Source organism: Phoca vitulina, unplaced genomic scaffold (genome assembly GCF_004348235.1).
Source record: "Phoca vitulina isolate PV1807 unplaced genomic scaffold, GSC_HSeal_1.0 scaffold1, whole genome shotgun sequence".
Classification (NCBI taxonomy): domain Eukaryota; kingdom Metazoa; phylum Chordata; class Mammalia; order Carnivora; family Phocidae; genus Phoca; species Phoca vitulina.
In genome coordinates this window covers 35,673,306-35,695,767 of record NW_022589704.1, presented here as the reverse complement: position 1 = coordinate 35,695,767, position 22,462 = coordinate 35,673,306, and the positions used below count along the sequence as shown (strand labels likewise).

The 22,462-nt window shown below is 37.0% G+C and overlaps 1 protein-coding gene across 7 annotated transcripts in view; it reads right to left on the bottom strand.

Moving 5' to 3' along the window:
- SATB2 (SATB homeobox 2) overlaps positions 1-22,462 on the bottom strand; it is a 192,993-nt gene that overhangs the window by 79,105 nt on the left and 91,426 nt on the right. For all 7 annotated transcript variants that reach the window (XM_032405335.1, XM_032405346.1, XM_032405319.1 and 4 more), the window contains one exon: positions 17,408-17,510. In XM_032405335.1, coding sequence (XP_032261226.1) covers positions 17,408-17,510 — 103 coding nt within the window. The remainder of the gene's footprint in view (positions 1-17,407; positions 17,511-22,462) is intronic.

Below are 22,462 nucleotides of genomic sequence, written 5' to 3'. Positions count from 1 at the left end.
TGTGTTCCTGCTCTTGCTATCTCTCTTTCTGTGTCAAATAAATAAATAAAATCTTAAAAAGAAAATAAAAACAAAAAAAAACCCCAAATATTAAATTATGTTTTCAAGTACTTAAGAAGTAAAAGTTTTATCCATTTCTTTTTCTACTTAAAAAAATATATAGAACCATCCATTAATAGCATGCATTCTTTGATTAAAAGCTAATTTCCCAAAATTTGGGTATTTTCATTCTTCAGTGGTTTAACTTCACTTTCTTGAAATATATCTAAATAGGAGCGCCTGGGTGGCTCAGTCAGTTAAGCGTCTGACTTCGGCTCAGGTCATGATCTCAGGGTCCTGGGATCAAGCCCCACATCAGGCTTCCTGCTTAGCAGGGAGTCTGCTTCCCTCTGCCCCTCCCCCACACTTGTGCTCTCTCCCTCTCTCTCTCTCTCAAATAAATAAATAAAATCTTTTAAAAAAATAAAGAGAAGAAATATATCTAAATCACATCATTAATAAAAAACTCTATTCACAGATCTAGTCATAATTATGCACACAATTAAGCATTAACGTCAGAGCTCCAAAAAAGCTATATGAATTGGTGCAGTAAGAGTTAGAATAATGTCACTCCATATTTCTTTAAGATTATACATAGTATGTCCTTTTTCTTATGAGTTCTCAGATCCTTATAAATTCATATACTTAAAAAAGGGGACTGGGGAAGTGTCCTTAAGGACACGCAGTACCACCAGGAAGTACTAACTCCTTAGAAAACCATAATGAGGCAATTGCAAAGGCAAATGCGTAAACTTCCAGGTAGAGAACAAAAGGCAGAGAAGCCAGCTGGAGAGGTACCAGGGGGAGTAAAAGAAAGCCTCCCAGTCCAAAGGAAGTGGCCGCTACCTTGCCTTGGCCAGTTTTTGTCTTTCTATATATCGTCATTTCTTCAGATGGTTTTTCAAGAAAATAGAAAATCTGGATTATTACATGCTAGTGCCTATTTTTCAGGTATTGGCAACTAATTCCATTTGCAAAACACAACAAATGCCAAACAAAGCATATCTGAAAACCGGATACTGCCTATAGGCTACCAATAAGACTAAAGACTAAAGATCCCTTAAGTTGTTAAAGAAAAAAATATTCAACAGCACTCTTTAAAGATGGTAAGGAAAACCTTATCCAGGACCATTGCAATAGGTATAGGGACCCCTGCAATGGGATTTTATGGTGGGGGAGAGAGATTGGATTCAACTCAGCATAAACACATGGGAATTTATAGCTAAGGATCAGGGTGGGGGTCAGTAGATACAAAATTACTAAGAGGAAACATCAGGAGTAAGGGGGGTTCTGGCTAAACTGACCTAACAGGATTCTTTGCTGAAGACAGGCCAGGGTGATCAGACATCACTTGGGGGATGGTGGAAGATGAGGAACCCGATCAGATATCGAGGGGTGATCAGATATGGGGGGGTTCAGGTTAAACTGACTTAGCAGGGTTCTTGCTAAAACTGGATTTTACAAGGAAGTCCACAGATGGACCATGGAAAAAATTTAGAAGCCTGACTAAAAAGTTTGGTCAAATGAAGAATCTCTGTCACTGTTTTTCAGTGTCTGACAATTCTACCAATAAAAGCCAAGTTTTTTACTTCCTAAGACTGAAGAAAGAAAGAAAAAAAAAAAATCACACATCCTGTCTAAAAATCAAACGCTCATCAACAGGCAGCATCTCCACTGACCAGAGCAGTGTATGGTTTCAGTAACATTTTGTACAGATTTTGCCAAACTTGAAAACCTTTTTCATTTTTTTTCTGCTACCACTCTCATAAAAATAACAGAATAATATTTTAGCCTCTAAAGTCACAGCAGGTGAAAGACAAATGCTTTAAAAAAAAGTCAGAGGAGCATCACAATGTACTAGACTCCACCTGAAAATTGAGCTTGCACGTTCATTATTTCTTTTCCTTCTTCTCTCCTTCCTTCCTTTCCTTCCTTCCTTCCTCCATCCCTCCCTCCCTTCTTTCCTTCCTCCTTCCCTCTCTACCTCTCTTTCTTTTTAAATCTATTTGAAAGTAATCACAATGGCTGAAACGTAGACCTAACAGCAGTGCCTGATTTTGTGTTTTGCTTTTTCCCTCTAATGGAAAACATAATATCAAGTCTGTCTTTAACTAAACCAAGTCCAAAGACAACACCTTGGCTCTGAGGGTCCATCTTATCTCTGCAATATTCAGCCATGAAAAAGAAATCCTGAAAAAAGTGAAAGATAAGTGGTAGTCCTGCCTCTGATGATGAAAGCCATGTTCACATTCACAACCAAAAATGTTCTCAATAAAGTCAAGATGCTTACTTATTAAAGAGACATAAAAACACAACTACTTCCAGGGCTTTGAATCAGAGCTGCAATTCACTTCACAATGAATTTGATTCCACTGTTGCTGAAGTCCTGACGGGGATCTGTGGGGTTGCGAAGTGTCTGGGAAGGAATGATGTCTCCAGCTTCAGTTTGAGTCTCCAAATGGGGTGTGGCTTGAGGAACTGTCGCAAGTGGGGCTGAAATATTTCTATGCCTCATAGCTGAGAGGCTTTCTGTAGCTCTCCTGACCTCTGGAAAAGGGTCTCAGTCCAGGGGTCTTGCAGGTGAACAGTTGAGATCTGGAGTCTGCTCAGGTTTCTGAGAAACTCAGAGTTCCAGGATATCTTACAAATTCCTCTGAGCTTTCTGGGAATGAATGAAAACTTCAGGAAATGGGAAACCATCATCTAACCACTCTCTGAGCTTCTGGGATTCTATTTAACTCCAAAGTAGGAGAGGCCTTTGTAGCCCTGCATTAGAATTGCAGGAGCTTGTAGAGCCTTCCCAAGTTCACAGAGTTTATGTTCTAACCAAGAGCACCCTATGACCATTAGCTATTAGTGGCCATGATTGCTGGTTACGGCTGGTTGTTCATAGACTAGAAAGTCACACTCCTCCCCAGGGATGAATCTGTATTACAATTAAAAGATCTTTGGTGCAAAAATCTCATTTTATTTAAGCAATTTTACAGTACATCCAGGAAGTCAAGTATTTATCTTAATTATCACAAATCCCTGATATATTCTTATATTTTATGTACTTCGTACGTTTCAGTCTGTGCTATGTCAGAGATATTCAGAGTATAGTCCTTGAACCATCAAAATCCTATCACCTGGAAGACTGTTAGAAATACAAATGATGGGCTCCAAATCAGAATCTCTTAGAGTTCTTACGTACACTAAGATTCCAATGATTCTTATATACACTAAAGTTTGAGCATCAACATCTGTATCATCTTTGTTTTTATTGATTGTCTTTTGAAATCCTACCAGATAGCTACCAGGTAATTTGTATGTACACTAAAGTTTGAGAATCACTGTTCTATGTTGTCTTTGCTTTTACGTTGTTGTCTTTTTTTTTTAAAGATTTTATTTATTTATTTATTTTAGAGAGAGAGTGTGTGTGCGTAAGCAGAGGGCACTCCTTATATATTGCTGTCTTTTGAGACTATACCAGAAACTCATTAACTGTCAAAGTCTGTTGTCCGTTCTTCTCTCTAATCTTACTTAATATTCACTATATTATACATGTATAAGCATTTAAAAAAATTTACGTGATAAATCTTTAGTTTTTGTTGATGGTCACATTATATTGAAGAAGCGCTGACTGGACCTGGTATTAGAAAGAAGCTGTACTCAAATCTGCATTCTACCTCTTATTAGCTATGGGGCCTCCTTGAGCAGGTTGGAGAGTCTCTGGCCCTCAGTCTTGCCGTAGGGAAAATATTATTATCTCAGAATTGTAGGAGTAAAGGTTAGATGATTAGTATCTACGTGAAAGATCTTTGTCAAAGCACTATTGTAAATTTCAGAAAATATCTGTATAATTATGATTAACAGATTAGGCTTCCCATTTCAAAACTTCCTGATTAAGACACTCTGACAAACGTCTGCTGTTTCTCAAAGGTCACCTAAAGAACTGCAATCTTTTCTTTTTTTCAAGTAACTATGCCATGTTACATCCTATCACTTTTAAAAATAAATCCTATACTTTAAAAGAACTCGTTATCAGTATAGAATCACATGCTTCACAGTACACACAGGGCTATGTTGCTATTCAGTTTCTCCAAATGAGGCTTGATAGTTCATATTCTGACCTTCAAATTAGGACGCAGAATAGATGAGAAATAAAATGATATAATCTCACAACTTTTGAAATTACATTTATAGAAATGCTACACAAGTACAGCTTTAAGTTTCAAAAGTTAATATGAATGAAAATGAAAAAAAAACCTTAAGGAATAAAATACGCTTTAAGTGTATATATGTTACATTTACATCAACCAAAAGAAAGAAGGAAAATATCCTACGTTTTTTTTTTAAAGCAAATGTTTAATGTCTTATTTTTATTTCCAGGGGAAATGAGTAGGCATTGAAATGTCCACACTTTAAAAAAAAAAACCAAAAACATAATTTTTCCTCTTTAGTTCAGTGCTTTTCTCAGTTGGATTTCATTGTTTTTATTATGTCTATTTGCTGTAGATGCTATGTAAAGTAAACCTACTAAAATTTCAATACTCAAAATATACTCCAATGACTAAATGCCCCAAAATATACTTGCTGAGGAGAATTTAAGAGCAAAAGGAGAAGTGTCTGACTGGCACACATCAGATGCCTGCCAACCACAATGGATGGCACAGGATAGGTGGGAAGAACAAACTGGGATGTTTAGGGCCTGGGTTCTAACTTCCTGGGTGATTTGGGGATTACCTGTAAAATAGGGAGGATTATCTGTAAATTGGTTTTAAAGCAACGTTCCAGGTTACTTACCTAATAGTATCTTAAAGAGTATTACTGCTAGGATTTTCAGAAACAATTCCCTTTCTCAGAATATCTGCTTCTGCTTCTTGACTCTTCGGGGAGAATTTAAAACTTTCCTAAAATATCTCTCTTTGCAAAACTCCCCATTGCAACAAGAGTAATAGTAGTTTATACAGTGACACTCGCTGTAGACGTAGTATTGCTCTTGCAGGTTTATCTAGCAATACCACTTAAAAGACTGATAAAATTTCCAGAACCATGAACCTAGTGTTTTAATGCAAACCTTAACACAGTTGCTTTTGTGAAATAACCCCGGGGGTCTGTCCATACTTAGAAAGCTATGGAAAGCAATGAATTGGGTAAAAAGCTTTGCAATGAGAAATTTCTGGAATTTCTGGCCTATGGATTTTTCCTAAAACCATTAAGATGCTTATGCAAATGTAAATGGATTAGCATGAATGAGTGCTAATGGATAACACTCTAGTATTCCCTAGAACATCTCCTGGAAACCCTGGATAGAAGAATATAAGCGGGAGGAGGGGTGGGATGGGGATGATGGCAGAATTTCTGTATGACTCCTTCAACTCAAAAAGTACTCTGGAAGTGATTCTACGAAGGCATGACACAGGTTTGCCTCTGGCACTCTTGGTAGAAAGTTGCCAATCAAATTGGTAATTTCGAATTGGTACCCAAACCTTGGAGTATAGGTGAAAGATATTCCTGAGTATATCACTGCCTTGGATTTTCAAACCTCCATCCCAAGTTCCTCGCTCCCCAACCCTTAGGCCCAAAAACTTGGAGCCCAACTTTAAAGACGATGATCCCATCTAATACCAGAGAGGTCAGATAATGTGTTCAAGGTCAAATAGCTGTCCAAATGCAGATAAATATTTAGGAATATTCAAAATGATTAGGGCTGCCGGCACAGAAGCCTCAGAAGCATAATAACGAAACCACATGACCAGTAAAAACTAGTTTTTTTTCTCTTTCTCTGCATTACTCAAAGTTAATTTCTCAGGGCCTACATATGTCACAAATATTTCTTAATGAATTTCTTTAGAGAAAAATGCATATTATAAGTGCAGAAATTCTCAGAACTGTCTTGCTCATATACCTCTTTTAAAACACACTGGCATTTCTGGTAACATGGAGCCCAACTGTCCACACAGTAGTTGAGGCACTGAGCTAATAAACCCTGCGCATATCATTGCCATTGAACTCTCACAGTAGTATGACAGAGATATTATTATGACCACTTTACTGAAGAAGCTGAAGCCCAGAGAAAATAATGTCACATACCTATTAAAGGAAGAATCACATTCAAACCTACATCTTTAGGACCTTAATGCCTTTGTTCCACTGATTATGCTAAAAAACCCAACTAGGGGTATGTGGTTGTTATTAATATTAGGATTTGAGTCAGGACTAATCCACTTTCCTACAGAAAATTCCTGCTTTCTATTTTATGTGCATGCACACATGCATGAGGCAGGTATACCCATCAGTGACATGAGGAGGAAGGATGGGTTGTCTGAATGGTGAGGGCACAACCTGATGCCTCCACCATATGCCTTGTAAACCTTTCTGATGTGATCGATTGAAAAAGCTGGTCAGTTCTACAAAGTGAAGAAATCACTGATTCCTCAACCATGGAATTAGCTAATCACTAAAACAGGATTATTCACATTTGTTTATCGTTTTAATTCCTATGGTAAGAATTTATTAATCAACTATTATGTGCCAGAAATGATGCCAGCCCCTGGACATACAGCACTGAGTAGCATTAGTTAGAAATACTCCACTCTGATTTGCTTCAGACAATTTAACTCTTTTCTACACATAGATGGGCCTGTAACACCTGCCTATAATTTAAAATGCATTTCTATTTGATGATAAACATAGTTTTTTTCATCCCAATTCTGTTGATTATTAGCAATTTATTCTAGTCATGTATAATATAAATTCACACTCATTTCTTTTATTTTTCTTGCAGCCAAAAAAGCTTTGCTCCAAAATGAGTGTCATCAACATGGACTCCCACCTGACTGATTAAAGACAGGAATCACACAACTGAAAGCTTTGAGAGGTAACTCTTTATAAATTCTGTAAATATGAAGTATTTCTTTGAAACATGTAAACAACAAGAAATAAAAAGGGGTATGTACACTCACATAAGAAGGTAATAACCATAAATTCCTATATGATTGAACTATATGAAACTGGCAATACATAATTTTAATCTACAAAAATGGCAATTTCATATGCTTCAACCTGATATTTATCTTGACTCTTCTCTCTGAACTGGGTTACATATTATCACTAAACAACCATACTGTCCACCCAAACTCTTTCACTGAGTTAAATTCTTTTTCAAAGAATCATAACCCTAACTTCCCTGACAAACCGTAACAGCATCCCATATGTTAATACCGAATATGCCCAATCACTGAAAAGATTTCTGATTTACTCTGTCCTAGACAATAACTGAGGTACAACGTCAATGTGTACAGAGGTACAAAATCCATTTTCTGTTAACACAGACAGACATGATTTGAGAGCTAAAGCTAATATTCCATATATATCAAATATAAATCCCACACCATTAAAAAAGAAAAAAAAAAAAACTATTACCAGAAAAGCTCACTAAATATAATTAAAGAAAAATATTAGGAGTCTGAAAGGGCTGAAGGGCAAACGGAAAAAAAAAAAAAAAAAGCTAAGTCTTTTAGGACTCCGAAAGTTAAAGATTTGTTTTTCTCTAAATTTGTGGAAGAGAATCTGTCTCTGGGTTGAGAACTTGCTTTTGCAAAGTCTCTGCCTAGAGCAAGATATTCAGAGCCAACTTGTTAACTCCTAATAAAACAAGGCTTGGAAGGAAAATGCTTCCAGCCCCATAAGCGAAGTGTACCAGCCGGCACTGTGATAATACCATATGACTGGTTTTCTTAGATGTATTTTCCCCTTATTATCAACTTCCTTTTTCCATCATATAAGATCCACAAAAACATATATATCTACCATAAAGCACTTGAAGCTGGACACCTCTGTGCTTTGGCAAAAAAAACCTCATAGGACCTATTATGTTCCATGGAAAAAGTGAGCGTTATCCACCTTTACCCTTCCTGTAATCTCAACCCTCCCCATCTGAACACTACTGTCCCTTTTGATTTCCAGCAACGCTTTATCGTGGTTTGATAACATGGACCATTTCAAGCATTCCTGTAACTTTCTGTACAGGTTAAAGCAAGTTATATCTAATAATATCTTTATTTTTATCCCTTATTTTAATCTGAAGCTATAATTTCAGAGGTGAGTTCAGTACAATAGAAAAAAATAGCATTTCAGAAACTTAACATTATTGTTTAGGAGCATTCTACCTTTGCCAGTTGGCATTCTGTGTGTATTAATTCTTTAATTCAACCTATTAAAGAAAAGTTAATCAAAGAAAAAACCCATAATTCATTCTTTTCCATTGGCCTTTCTCTCTGGTTTTACAGGACTTAAATGTTTCAGGCCATTATTTCAAGGAAAATATTCAATAAACTAGCTGGAAAAACCTCAAAGGGATGCTTTCGTAGGCTACATACATGGTCCCTAATTTTTACTTAACAAAGGTGTTACTGTCTCTTTCAGTGGAATTGACTATTGCTAAATCTTTAGCTCAATAATAATTAATAGAAAAAAAGAATAATTTTAACCCATTACTAATTTGCTAAGGACATTTGTAATATGAATTAAACAGGCAGAGACTGTCTTTTTTCTCTCCATTGAGATATTGGATAGCAAATAAGATTAGTCACAATATCATATGTGCAAAAATAAAACTGTTTTAAATGCATATGTTCAAATAAGTTCATATATTAAATCCAATTCTATTACTATTTACTAAAATAAGTCCCTACAATGTTCAAAGTCCTATGTTCACAGGAGTCTGAGGAGGGCACGAAATGGATGTGTCCCTAAGATGTTCTTTCAAAAAACTTTCAGTCTAGTAGGGGGATTATTTAAAAGTAAGTCAAGGGGTGCCAAGGTGGCTCAGCTGGTTAAGCATCCGGCTCTTGGTTTCAGTTCAGGTCATGATCTCATGGTTGTGGGATGGAGCCCAGTGTCAGGCTCTGCACTCAGTGGGGAGTCTGCTTGAGATTCTCCCTCTCCTTCTGCTCCTCCCTCCCCCGCCCCCTTGAATGCACACACTCTCTCAAATAAATAAATCTTAAAAAAACAAGTGAGTCAAAATTATTTTACAACATGGAACTTAGGGGCGCCTGGGGCTCAGTCGTTAAGCGTCTGCCTTTGGCTCAGGTCATGATCCCAGGGTCCTGGGATCGAGCCCCACATTGGGCCCCCTGCTCGGCAGGAAGCCTGCTTCTCCCTCTCCCACTCCCTCTGCTTGTGTGCCCTCTCTCGCTTTGTCTCTGTCAAATAAATAAATAAAATCTTTAAAAAAAAAAAAAAGAACATGGAACTTAGGAAGGTGACAGCTTGAAAGGCCCAACGTTAGAACTCATAGCCTGATTTATATTCTATATGAGTCTAGATTCATCTATTCCCTTGGGAGTTCAAGAATCCTAAATCAGATCATCTCAAATTCCTGCGAACGGTGAAATGAAGGCCTATCATCAGTCAGGTAAATAGTTAAACAATGTCTAGCATACATAGCACTTGTACTTAGCTTTGAGCACCTTGTGAATTTAAGTGCTTTTTCGTCTTTCAACTTTGTAAATCATCCAAGGAAAAATAAATAATTTTTATTTAATTGATCAAGAAAGCAAGAGAATTCTCTTGACTCTAACCCATTGATTTTCCCAAAATAAGATGATGTCACCACAATCATACCAGATTTTTAATAAGCTGGACACTTCATGGTCTACATACAAAAACTCATTTCACAACTCTGTAGAGTCTTCATCAGGCACCACAAGATCTATCTTTGTTCTTGAGTTTCTAATTTTGCTTTGGGCAGGACAAATGGAAATCTGAGACTTTGAGAACTCTAAAGCACACTGTAAGAAAAAGCTAAGACTTGAAGAGACCTGAACCACTATAAACCCCTGACTATGTCACCTCCTTCAGCTCCCTATTCTCCCACTGTTGCCCAAAAATGGTTGGCCCAGAATCTGTTTCAGGTATTCTCCTCACCAATCCCCATCCTAGCCATTCTCTCTTGTACTGCTAGATAATCACAACAGCGCCCCAGGGTATGAGATGCCTCATTCTTTACATCTCCCTCCATCTCCAAAACCTGTCTCCTTGTCCATCTTCTTTCCTTTCCTTTGGGTTCTAAAGAAGACATGGCTATTTCTCTTTCCTTCAAAGGCAAAGCATCATCTGTGCCTCAGATCCCATCCTTTCCTCGTTTGTCAACTCCTGCTTATCACCCTTCCTCCTCTCCAGAGCCTTTGCCTCCACTGGCTCCATCCTCTTTCTCCTGAGTACTGGGGACAGGGTGGGGAGTGTGTGTTAAACTTAATCCTAATGCTCTAGGTAGCTGCTTTTATATCCTTTCCTGACTAAGCCAGTATCGGCTATCCTCATTTCCATGCCACCTTCCCTTCTCAGATGCATATATGTTCCCTTTGTTGTCACACTATGAAGAAACAGCTCCCTCCAATGTCATTATGGCTCCCCTTTTTGCCAAAGCTAAGAACCTCCAAATACCTCTTCTCCTTCTCCTCCTCCTGGCACCCTTGATAGCATTTCTCCACTAGTAACCCATCTTGCCTTGGCTTCCATGAAACCTCACTTTCTTCCTAATCATATCTTCTTAACCCATGGCTCCTTTCCCCTCAAAGCTTCTAATCCCCTCCTGTTCTCATTCTCTTTTTTAGAGAATGCTCTTTTGGTGGATTTTAACTATCATGTCAAAAACATTGGCTCCAAAATTTATTCTCTAGTCCTGTCCCATTGGTCAGCTGATTCCACATTTTGAACAGCCCAGTGGATATCTCTACTTAGTTCACCAACTCTCAATGAAGTATAAGCAACGGATCAATTTATATTGTCCTATTTCTGTCAAAACCATAGTCACTTAAGTTCAAAACCTTGAATCCTACTTTGATTTCTTTTTCTCTCTCCCACACACATATGACATTGGTCACTTCTCTCTTTCTCACTGCTGCCACCAAAAGCCAAGGCCTCGCTTTCCTATCTTTACTTGTATACATGGCGGCAATAGATTCTATTTTGCCTACTTCCTCCCAGGTGCACATACTGCCCTTAACCCCCCACCTGCCTCCTCTCCTGCCATACACACTCACCCCCACACACAGTTTTAGCGGACTTCTAAAGAAATTTCTTTTTTAAACCACCACTTTCATCATATCACTCCCTTGCTGAAAAATTTTTACTGATTCTCCATATGCCTCAACCAAACTCCCAGAGTTCCCCAGGGTAAGGAACCAATCTTACCTTTCATCATTGTAACACAAATGTTACCCACAGCAGATCCCCCCAAAAATCTTAGCTCATTTACCAATGTTTGATGCTATCATCAACCCCACAGGTAACCATGCTCCATCTTTTCCTTTTCACCAATTAAAATGTTAGGCATTCTGGGCATCACATGATAGTGTTGTGATAAATGTACTGTCATTCTAGACATAGTGGACAACCACCCATATTTTCTAAACATTCATGCTCTTTTGCACCTCTGCATCTATACCAATGAACTTGGCAATTGCCTGAAGTGTTCTTCCTTCTCTTTCTCTCCTTGCAAAACTCTACTTCCTTAAGGCATAACTCATGGGCTGCTTTTCAAATTACCCTCCACTCCAACCTAACACTTATCAGGTAAAACTTATGGACCATTCTCTGTGCTACCATAACACAAGCTATATTTTCTCCAGATGGAGGGCTGCCTCCCCTGCTAGGCTGACAGCAACCCAACTAGAGGCAGGAACCACATCTTACGTGTTTCTGGATGTTTCTCCCTGCTTTTAGCACTGAAAATGGCCTGTAGTAGAAGCACTGACTAAACATTTATTTAATTAAAATGAGTTCTGTAACTGTGACTGTAATTATCTTGCAAGGAGGGACTATGTAATATTTCCCACTTAGAATCCTTCCAGGTACATAAAGTTGACACTCAAACTAACTTTACAAGATGTCGGCTTTTTGAAACCAAGAACTGTGTCTTAAACTTCTTTCAAATAGTAAGTATGTAAGATAGATGAATGGATGGATAGATAAGTGAGGAAAAAAACATTTTTCCCTTTCCATCCTTTTTAAACATCTGTTTAAAATGGCATCATAAATAGTATAAATATAAGCAGATAGCAAGTTTGTTTCTTTTAATCTACAATCCATATTGTTGACAAATGATTGTTTTACATTTTAACATTTATGCCCATTTACAAATAAACAAAGTTCAGGCCAAAGAAGCCAGAATGAGCTTCTTAAGATCCAAGCAAGGAACTGGCCAATACCTGAGCTTAGGGTCCGTGACATTTCCCACAAACCATTCTTCTACTCGCTGACACTACCAACAAGCTTCCAGTCGGAGGACCAAACAGGCTAAAGTGACTGATGAATGCACATCAGCAACTGTAACAGTAAAAAAGCACAAGGCTCTTCCAAATGTTGGAAAACCAGTAAGATGGAAAGCGGCTGGTTGTGGAAGTGTTTATTTCCATAAACACTTATATGAAATTTATATAAGTTCAAGGGTTTATATAAAAGCCAAGGATCTGATGTTGGCATTACTTTAAGCAAGATACAATACAGGCAGAGGGACAAACTTCCTTGCCGAACACCTTCATTTAGATCCAAAGCTGGAAGAAAATTTCTCTCACGACTCAGAAAAATTAGGTAGACAAAAGTAAGTTGCTTTTACCTCATCAGAGCTAAACAACAGCAGAGGGAGAAGTACCGGCAGTTGATTAAAGGCATTGTCCTGACCACCGATACCACCATGGCTAAGCAGGGGCTGCCTCATGGAACCAGGTCAGGGGACACTGATTTCTCTATTCAACTCTGAGGCACTGCTCTGTAAATGACACAATCATTTTTGGGTACAAGAGGTGCTTTAAATGTGGTAACATTATATCATTTCAGCTATAATGATCATAATTACTTATTTCTTTTAATCACAACCCACTTAACCACTTTAGTACAGAGGACTAGTTCAAGGAGTTTAATTTTCATTCAACATCTAATCTTTGTGTTTACTGAAACCCTTCATGGGCTTTGTTTACTGTCTGCTTGCTGGCCTGGACGTTTGATCTTGCAAGACTAGATCAGACAGGGTCAGATAAAATACTGATTACTAGAATAAACCAGGCTTGGAAAAGTAACACTGGTTTTTTAAAATCCTCATTTCTTCCAGCTTTTTAATATTTTGCAAAATAAGTTCAAATAAATAAAATTAAGACAACTAACAGTCAGGGGGTTCTTGAGCAATGATTGAGAAAAGAAAAGTGATGAGGGTAATTTTGCTTTCTGGCCAAAATATGGGGTTTGGTTAGGTCCATTCATTCTAGTGGTATTATTTTATGACACAAATAATTTTACAATATCCATTAGTATTTGTGTGAACTTGCAATGACCCCTTAATTCTTGTGACATATTAAATAGCTGAGATTGACCTGACCAAAGATGACACTTCATTTCGCTTTTGGTGTCAGATGAAAAACACTTTAGATATAACATTATTTTAACTTACTAATTTTTAATTAGGAAGCATTTAAAATATATGAGTCCTTCTTTGTTAAGGCACTTTTTTATTCTTAGAAGATGCCCTGCAGAAGTAGATTGCCATAAAGTATAATTTCTGATGGTACTGCATATATAATTGCCACTTAGTTTCATAAAAATGATGAGGCAAGTTTACATCTACACAGTTAATAGAAAAGAGGTTAAAAAAATAAGTGTTTCATTAAAATGTGCAGAACTTATGAAAGAAAAATTGATGGGGTAAATTCCACATAATCCCAAGAATTCTTAAAAATAATTTTGTAGCAGCATGAACGTTTCCAGGTCCCTGTGGATTATCCTTGTGTCCAACATTAAAACTCCTACACATTAAACAACTGTTAATATTGGTCTTTTTATCCCCTGCTTTTACACAATAGGTACTTTTTTTTTTTCTTATACTTGGGAGCTTACGAGCTCTACGCTGTAAAATCTAGGCCAGAAGCAATTACAGTACGAGATGAACAGTAATAAAAAATGCTGTCTAAACCAACTACTACCCTATCTGCCCACTTCATTTTATTCAGTATCAAAAATTCCTGGGAAGCAGGTTCATAGTTCTGGATGTTAAAAGCAGAGTATGCCAACTCTCTCTCCCCATCCATCCTGAATTAACACTAATGTTAACTCAAATATGTCTGTGTCAACCATGATTGTCTTTGAAATTAAAGAAAAAAGGTAAACAGAATGTACTTTGCTGTGATCACCAGGGAAAATAAAGTTAACATGCTAAGCCAAACTAACTTAGGACATTTTAAAGAATAAGTGTAAATAGTTTAGCTATAATAACAACAAATTCAAAAAATGCACATTAAAATGTTTACTTCAAAATTCAGACAATTCCATTTGTATATACTTTTTACATCTGTTTTTAATGATATCAAATTATTGATTGTTCATTTTTCTCATATTTATTTAAGCATTAACTATAGAATTTGCAATCTGATCCTTTTTTTTAATCCTCCCAGTAGACTTTATTTTTGCCAGGTTTTAGTCATATTTACTTTGATCTTTCAGAGTATATAATTATTTTACTGTTTATTTATTTCTATGAGAAGAGAAAAAAGTTTTGACCTAGGAGATCTATATGTGGCAATTTGTAACAGAATCACATAGCTTATGTTAGGAAATCATGGTTTTGATTAAGAAGCAACCATTTAGTTCCCACTGTTTTATTAAAACAGACATTAGCAGATAATAGGAAACATATTTAACAATGTAGCTGCATTTAGTTTGGGACATTAGTAAGTTCGCATGAGATTTTCTTCTATACATTGTATCAGCAGGATACATGTAAATTGGTAATTTGGGGGTTGAAATGGGGTGGGTAGGGGGGCAAGGAAGGACACGGAACTCTGGCTTCCAGGTTCTCAGGAAGAGCCCTAAGGTAGAATTCTGCTTCTGCTACTATTCATTTCCAGATTTGAAACTCATTACTTCTCTTTCTTATTTTGGAAATGGATGGACACAAACAGAAATTTTACAAACAAAATAATTTCTTTCCCATGAGAAGTGGATTCTACTAGATAGGAACTCCCACAGTGCTATCTATTCATAGCACAAAGCCTCTTTCAGATGAAATGTGCCTGGATAGGTCTGACACTTCCTTTTCTCTGAGGGTCGAAAGTTAATAAAATATACTTCTCCGGGTGTTTATTTTCTGTACACCATTATACCTGCCACGAATTCTTTGTTTTTCCTCCCACTCCCTTGGTTGATGAATCAACACCACTTGAACTGTTTTACGGCAGCTTGTGTTTACTTCACACATACCTTAACCTTCCCTTTTCTCCTCCTACTGACACACACACACATGCACACACACACTTTTCAACAGCAATGACTAGCTCCATCTCTTTGAATAGCATGTGTACACAGTGTCTGGCAGCCTCTTCAGGCGTGGATCCTTGACCTCCTGATCGAAATCAAGGTCTCAGTCTGCTTTTATGACACTTAAGATTTAACTGTGCATTTACTATCTTGAAAAAAAAAATAGCTTAAAGAATTGAATCTCTAAGAAAGAAAAAAGTAGAAGATACAAGTGTTCCTGTGTGTGTGTGTGCATGCGTGTGTGAGCAGACACACACACACACATACACATACACACACACATACACAGATTCTGTAGTGGCAATTCTAAAAACACTAGAGTGGAGAGTTTCTGAATCTGGAATTATACTCCAGCCTATTAAAAGAGGACTCTCTCTTCCTTTTCTCTTCTAACAGCAAGTAAATGGGATCTAACAAATGACCTTGAAGCTGCATGATTCTTTTGATTTTTAGCCAAAGAGGATATGTTCAAACACTTCAACAATTTTATTTTAAAAGAAAAACTTGGAGACAACACTTAGAGAAAAGAAACCCTTCTGAACTACACAATCATGTCTTATAATGAGAAGGAGTTATTCATCTTATCCTGTATAAGAGTTAATATTAGTAATATTGTAAAGCAAGTGCCCAAACTGGAATCTAAATGCTTCTAAGAATTTTAGAATACTCTGAAGAGAAATGGATCTTAATTCAATTTTCACTGCACTTTAATTCTCCTGGGTAGTTCAACATCTTGACTTTCCTTATAAATTGGATATTTAGAATAAAATGCTCTCAATCTTTTGTAATCAGAACTGTGCTGCCAATGCATGTAAAGTTCGTTTCCTCAAAAGGTAACCAGGTAAACAACTCCCAAATACCAAACAACCAACAGGCATTACTTCGATACTGTCTCTCTGGAGGAAACCAGCAGGTAGTAAAACAAATAAATTCATCTTTTACTTTTACCTACCCACCATAAATTGTCATTTGAACCTCAGATGGGGGCAGTGAACTGTTAGCAAGGCTATGAATACCTATAATAAGGTATGATGGATGATGTCATAACCATGCAAAAATAGAGAGTGGAAGGACCTTCGAACATCAACCTATTATGTTACCCAAAAATTCCCCAAATCCCCTCAGGGGCTGGTAGGATCTGAATTTGAATAGCATTTGATTTGGGTGAGGACACCAGAATGTTTCCAACACTGACATTATTTGTAAAGGAAAAATATCACTGACATATTTAAAGGGCTGGATGGTCTAAATAGCATGCCATTTATCATACAAGAGACTGTATTTTCAGGACCAGATACAATTCCACATTTACTATATTACTACTATTACCACTACTACAATTAATTATTATTATAGCATTATGGCATTACAGCTATTATTTATTAAGAGGTTTCTTTATGCCAGTATTAACCTATTTAGTCCTCACAGCTAGTGAGTGATTTAGATACTTTTATTGTTTCAATTTTCAGATGAGGAGACTGAATCTTGGTGAAGTTAAATAATTTGCTCAAACACACACTAGCAAAGGGAGAACAGAGATTTGAACACAAGTCTGCTTTACTGCAGCAGAGACCCTTTGATTTAACCACTGCTCTGGAACTGTCACCAAATAAACACATCAAAACTCCATTTTTAACCAAAGATTTCCTGATACCACAGCAAGCAGTCATTCTCATTTGTTAATTGGTACTTGAACTATAAGTGCTGATTTAACCTACAATGACTGCTTTTAAATTTCCAGTGATTCATTGATTGAGCTTTTTAAATAGACATGCCTATCTGAAATAAACCATTTCAAGTATTTCTAAAAATCTTGGCCTTCACATGCATCTCTTGTGAAGACGATAAACTTCATATATTATGCTACGAATTTTACTTTAGTTCTAATACCATCTTAGTTTTAAGGGAGCTAATTAGGATCTCCTGATGGAAATATTAAGAATCTTACCTTTGTAAAAATTGTATATAATTCTATAAAAATGTATACCTAAAATTAGCATAAACTCCAAAGAACCAAAAATTAATTGCCCTAAGACACTAAAAATAGGCTTTAAAAACAAAAACGTCAGTTTACCTTTAATCTTCTTGTACTTCTTATACCATCTCCCAAACTCCTGGCACTTGGTTGCTGACACGTTGGCATAATATGTGCTATTTACAATGGATGAAATCATACTCTGAAAAGAAAAAAAAAATAATAATAGTTACATTTTTCATAAACGAGTACTCCTTTTTAGGGATAAGAAGTATCACCCACACCGATCTCCGTTGTCTTCTAAATCTGAAGTAGTCATCCTCCTACAAACTAAACTATCAAACATCAAATATGATTACCTAAATTTACTCTTTCTTTAACTTCTACTTGTATGATGATAGTGTTTTCTCCAAAAAAACCAACCTTGGGGTAATGTCAAAGATGGAGGAGGCAGGACATACAGATTAGATACAAAGGGAAAGAACAGTTGTGATTTAGGAACCAGAGTAAAAGGTGAGATCAGATGCTCCAGCATCGGTAATTCAAATAATGCTTTTCAGATGTTTCTGTTCTGCTTCCAACTGCAACAAGCTTACACAGCCAAGAATCTGAGAACATCCGTGCTACACACTGCAGAACAACATTTAGGGAAATAAGTTAAATTAATATAATTTATAGAAACGTGTGATTAGCACTTGTGTGAAAATTCACCAAATGAAAAAATTAACAGTGCTATTTTAGAGCAGGGGAAACTAAACATAACACTTGTACTGTGTTTCAACCAAAAATGAATCCAAGCTAAAACTTTCTGAGTGCTTAAGTACATGATTCCTTCTTGCTCTTCATCCCTTCTTCCTCTTTAGCTCTACGCTTTGGCTGATTTGTTTGTAAATGGGATGAAAAGGAAAGAGAAGAGCATAACCTGACTTACCACTAAAAAATTAAATTATAATTGCACACCTTGAATGAAATTTCCTACAGGTATGTTTTCAGTAAATATGGCATGTTTGGACCAACATTTGTAACAGATGTTAACTTATATACCTGAATTGACTATGATAATACAGTCACAGATTTATACAGAGATCTTTACTTCAGCAAATTCTGTCTAAGAACAAAGGGACATAAACTCGAGAGATCCAAATAACTTCTGTACGGTTTTATATCTTGCCTTGAAATCTCACCTTTCTTCAAAAAGGTATCTCCAGATATGGATGGAGCAGCTGTGCAAAATCTCAAAACTTCTAATGGTATTTTCCAAAGTAATCAAGATAAAAAAGATAATAAATCAAGGCAACAGCAAGTTATTTACCAAGAGGTTCAAACACCAGCAAACAGTACTGCATAGACTCCCATTTAAAACAGTTCCCTCACTGAGCCCAAAGAGTCCCTCTTTTTCAAAAATCACTCTGCAGTGCTGGTGGGGGAGGGGAATCCTAATTCAATTCACAGAAACCTCTTTGGCCCTTTCTCCAGAGCAGATGGCTAACCTACCCCAGTTACTGATCTCTAAATGACAATTCTGTTCTCTGAGGGGAAATAGTAAGAAGAACCTTTTTAATCTGAGGATCTGAACACAGCCCTGGGAACACAAAGAGCCAGTATCACCTGAGTGTATCACAGAACTTCCAGAACCTTACCTACTGCCTTAGAGGATCAGTGGAATCCTAATCTTCCTGAGGCAGGGTTCTGCTTTGTGTGTTACTAACAAAGAAGTAAAGAAGTCTCTTGGCTAGCAGGGCTAGTTCCCTCTCTGGGCTGAGTTTTTCTCTTTGCCTTAATCTGTGAAACCCTTGAGGAAAGTGACTGTGTCTGTTTCATCCCCCCCCCCCCATGTCTAACACACTTCTGATGTGGGACATCTGAGTCACTCAAATATAACAGATGAAAAGGGACAGAGATGAAATTTTAAAATGCCAAACTGAAATGTCATAATAATGAAAATTTTAACATGAAAGTGGCCTAATAATAGATGCACCAGCTATGCTGGTGTATACGAATAACTGCAAATGTACTTGTCATCTCTGTATGTTGTCTGTATGCATGTTACCCTCTGGAAAGGCACAGGATAGATAGCCATGACAGGAAACCAAGGTAAGCCTCCTATTGCAAAGTTGGTCTGGGAGGCAGACTAAAATGCGAAGTGTCTCAATTACTACCTGGAGCTGTCTGGCAACTCTTCCTCGCCCATAAGACCAGGCCACCAACCCATATCATTGTGGCCCCAGATAATCCACCTTTCCCACATTCTCTAGCCTTACTTATTTTGTCCTTGCTCCAGACGTGTCTTCACTGACCCTGCACAAAGCCAGTGTCAATCTATGGGGCAAAGTAGTTAATATCTGGGCTTCCATGGTCTCCATCACCAGATCCTATACTAGAATCAGGTTCACACAACTCATTTAAAAAAGAAGTTGGCTACGCAGAGACTCAATCAGATTTGTTCTCTTCCACAGATTATTATAAATGAGTTTCTATCACTACTGACCATGATGGGGGTGGGGGGGATAGATTTAAACTATGAGTTGAGCAAAGGAATTAGGTAGCAGATAAAGAAAATTTCCTAGATAATGAGACTCTTTAGTCACTCAAAGGTCTCTTTGAGTTTGTGGCACATTTTATTCATATTAATTACCTGCAGGTCTTTACATATAGTTGACACTCAAACTAGTTCTACGGATATGAATTTTCATAATTCATCTTCAGAGAGCTTGAAAAACAGAAGAGGTACATCAGGGGCATATTTCAGATGAAAGATCATGTTATGTCTTATTATTCCAGTTTCAAACATGAGTATTCTCTAACCCTAAATTAGACTTATATTCTCATAGCCCAAGTTTGAACCACCAGGCCTCACTAGAACACTCTGGACAGATACACAAGGTCATCTAAATGTTAGTGTCAATTTGTTTTTAAAAAATCAAAACTTACTTCACTATGAACAAAATTAAAAGGAGCTAATACAGACCCAGCACATATTGACTTTTGCTCTACATGGTATAAAGTTTCCCAGAGGTCCTGGGGCACAGAGAATCTGCATTTACCACATTTCATCCATTCTACAGCCACATGTTTAAAATACTTTAATGTCACTGCAATTGGGATGCATCTTACAATCAACAGCATCTTAGACCTGATGAGATACAGTTGCTGCAAAAATAGGATGAGTAATGATTAAAATCTCTCCCACCAACCACTCTGCCAAAAAAAACCTAATTTCCATTTACTGCTTTTTTAAAGTATGTATATAGTTTTGTACTTTATATTGCTCTTTTATGTTTTCCAGTAATTCTAGAGCAACCACGCTATTGGACTTTTAAGATCTCCACATCTTTTTTTACAAATGAACAAAGATTTGAGTGGACTTTTTCAATCCAGAATGCAACCAACTCCTAACATCCATGTTGTATAAAACAAAGCTGATACCAATAACCCAAAAGAGATGCATGCTGTTATTTTTAACACTTGAAGGGATTACGTTTTACTGAGGCTCATATGAAAACGACTTTGCATTTATGAAGCAAGCTTAATGGCATGGTGGTGGGCTGTGACAAGGAAAGGGGAAGGCATGCATGCACTGGGCAATCAGACAGACCCTTCAGGTACTTAGTCACAGCCATAAACATCACAACAATAGTAACTGTAGACAAAGCTATGCTATGAAAAGTATTATGTGTTAAAATAAATAGAAAGGTTTAAAATATCTTCCCAACTACAGAAACTTTTGGAAAATTTCAGACTCATTTGTAATTAATCATTAAATCTTAAATATGAAGATTTTAAATGAGGAATAAAATCCAGATTTCCTCATTTGCAGTCACTCTGACACCTAGTTTGCCAGTTATATTTGAAAGTTATTTAAAATAATAATGATAATAATATTAAAAGAATTATAATGTATTTGAGGATTTAAAATATACCAGAATCAGTTACTTCAAAATTTACTAGCTGATTTAAATTTGCACCAAGCCAAATTGCAAGAGAATATTATACTGTTTTAAATATATATTGTTTAAACAATAAACTGCATTTTTTTTTAAAGATTTTATTTATTCATTTGAGAGAGAGAGACAGACAGAGAGAACAAGCCGGGGAAGAGGCAGAGGGAAAGGGAGAAGCAGACTCCCCGCTGAGCAAGGAGCCAGATGCAAGACTCCATCCCAGGACCCTGGGATCATGACCTGAGCCAAAGGCAGACGCTTAACCGTCTGAGCCACCCAGGTGCCCTAAAATGTATTGTTTTAATAGTTACTATAGTTAAATAGATAGCCTTATCTAAAAATAAATTTTCTTTTAGGATCCTGAGACAAATTTTAAACTCACTTGTTTGTTTTTCACTAGCTCAAAGAATAGATGTCACCTGTGATATGGCTCCATTTTTCAAACTGAGGGCCAAGAAGCTCAGAATGAAGAAGCATCTCGTCCAAAGTCAAATAGCAGTAGAAAGCACCATAAAATGACCCTAGTACCAGGCCACATTATTTCATGGGTCTCTTAAGAAGGGAAACTAATTAATGAAAGAAAGTAAATATTCACCACCACCTCCATCAGCTGGTACAAACTCAACAGCGAATATTGCAACCAATTCTTCAGACAAAGAAGACACAAGGTGTGACAAAAGCAAAACATCAAGTTGTGACCTTGGGCCCCTTATAGGAGTTAATTAAGGAGTTTAGAATCAGAGAAAACTAAGGAACCTAAAGACAATTTAAACTTTAATAGGAAAATCAAAACAATAAACACAGGTTAAGATGATTTGTACAATACACTTGAAAAGACAAAGACCTGAGCACCCCTTCTTCCTCCCCAAGAAAAGAAAGATAAAATAATTGGATATCCTTTACCACATTCTCCTTGGCTTAGTGAGACTTATTTGTTTGAATAGCAGCAGTGTTATGCTGAGTAGCTAAGCTGCAGATAACATAATACACTTGCTATAAAAAAGAACATTTTAAAACCAAAGTGAATGGTTACACGTTCTGTCAGCAGGAATGCCCTGTCTTAGCAAGAAGAGCATTGAGTGGAGAGAGAAGCTGGCATCTCGTAGCTTCCCTTTCCATGGCTATGGGGGAGAGAGCATGATGCAGGCAATGAATGATATATGCATTTTTTGCTCATTTTCAGCCTTCTTATTCTGCCTTGAGGTATGCTAAA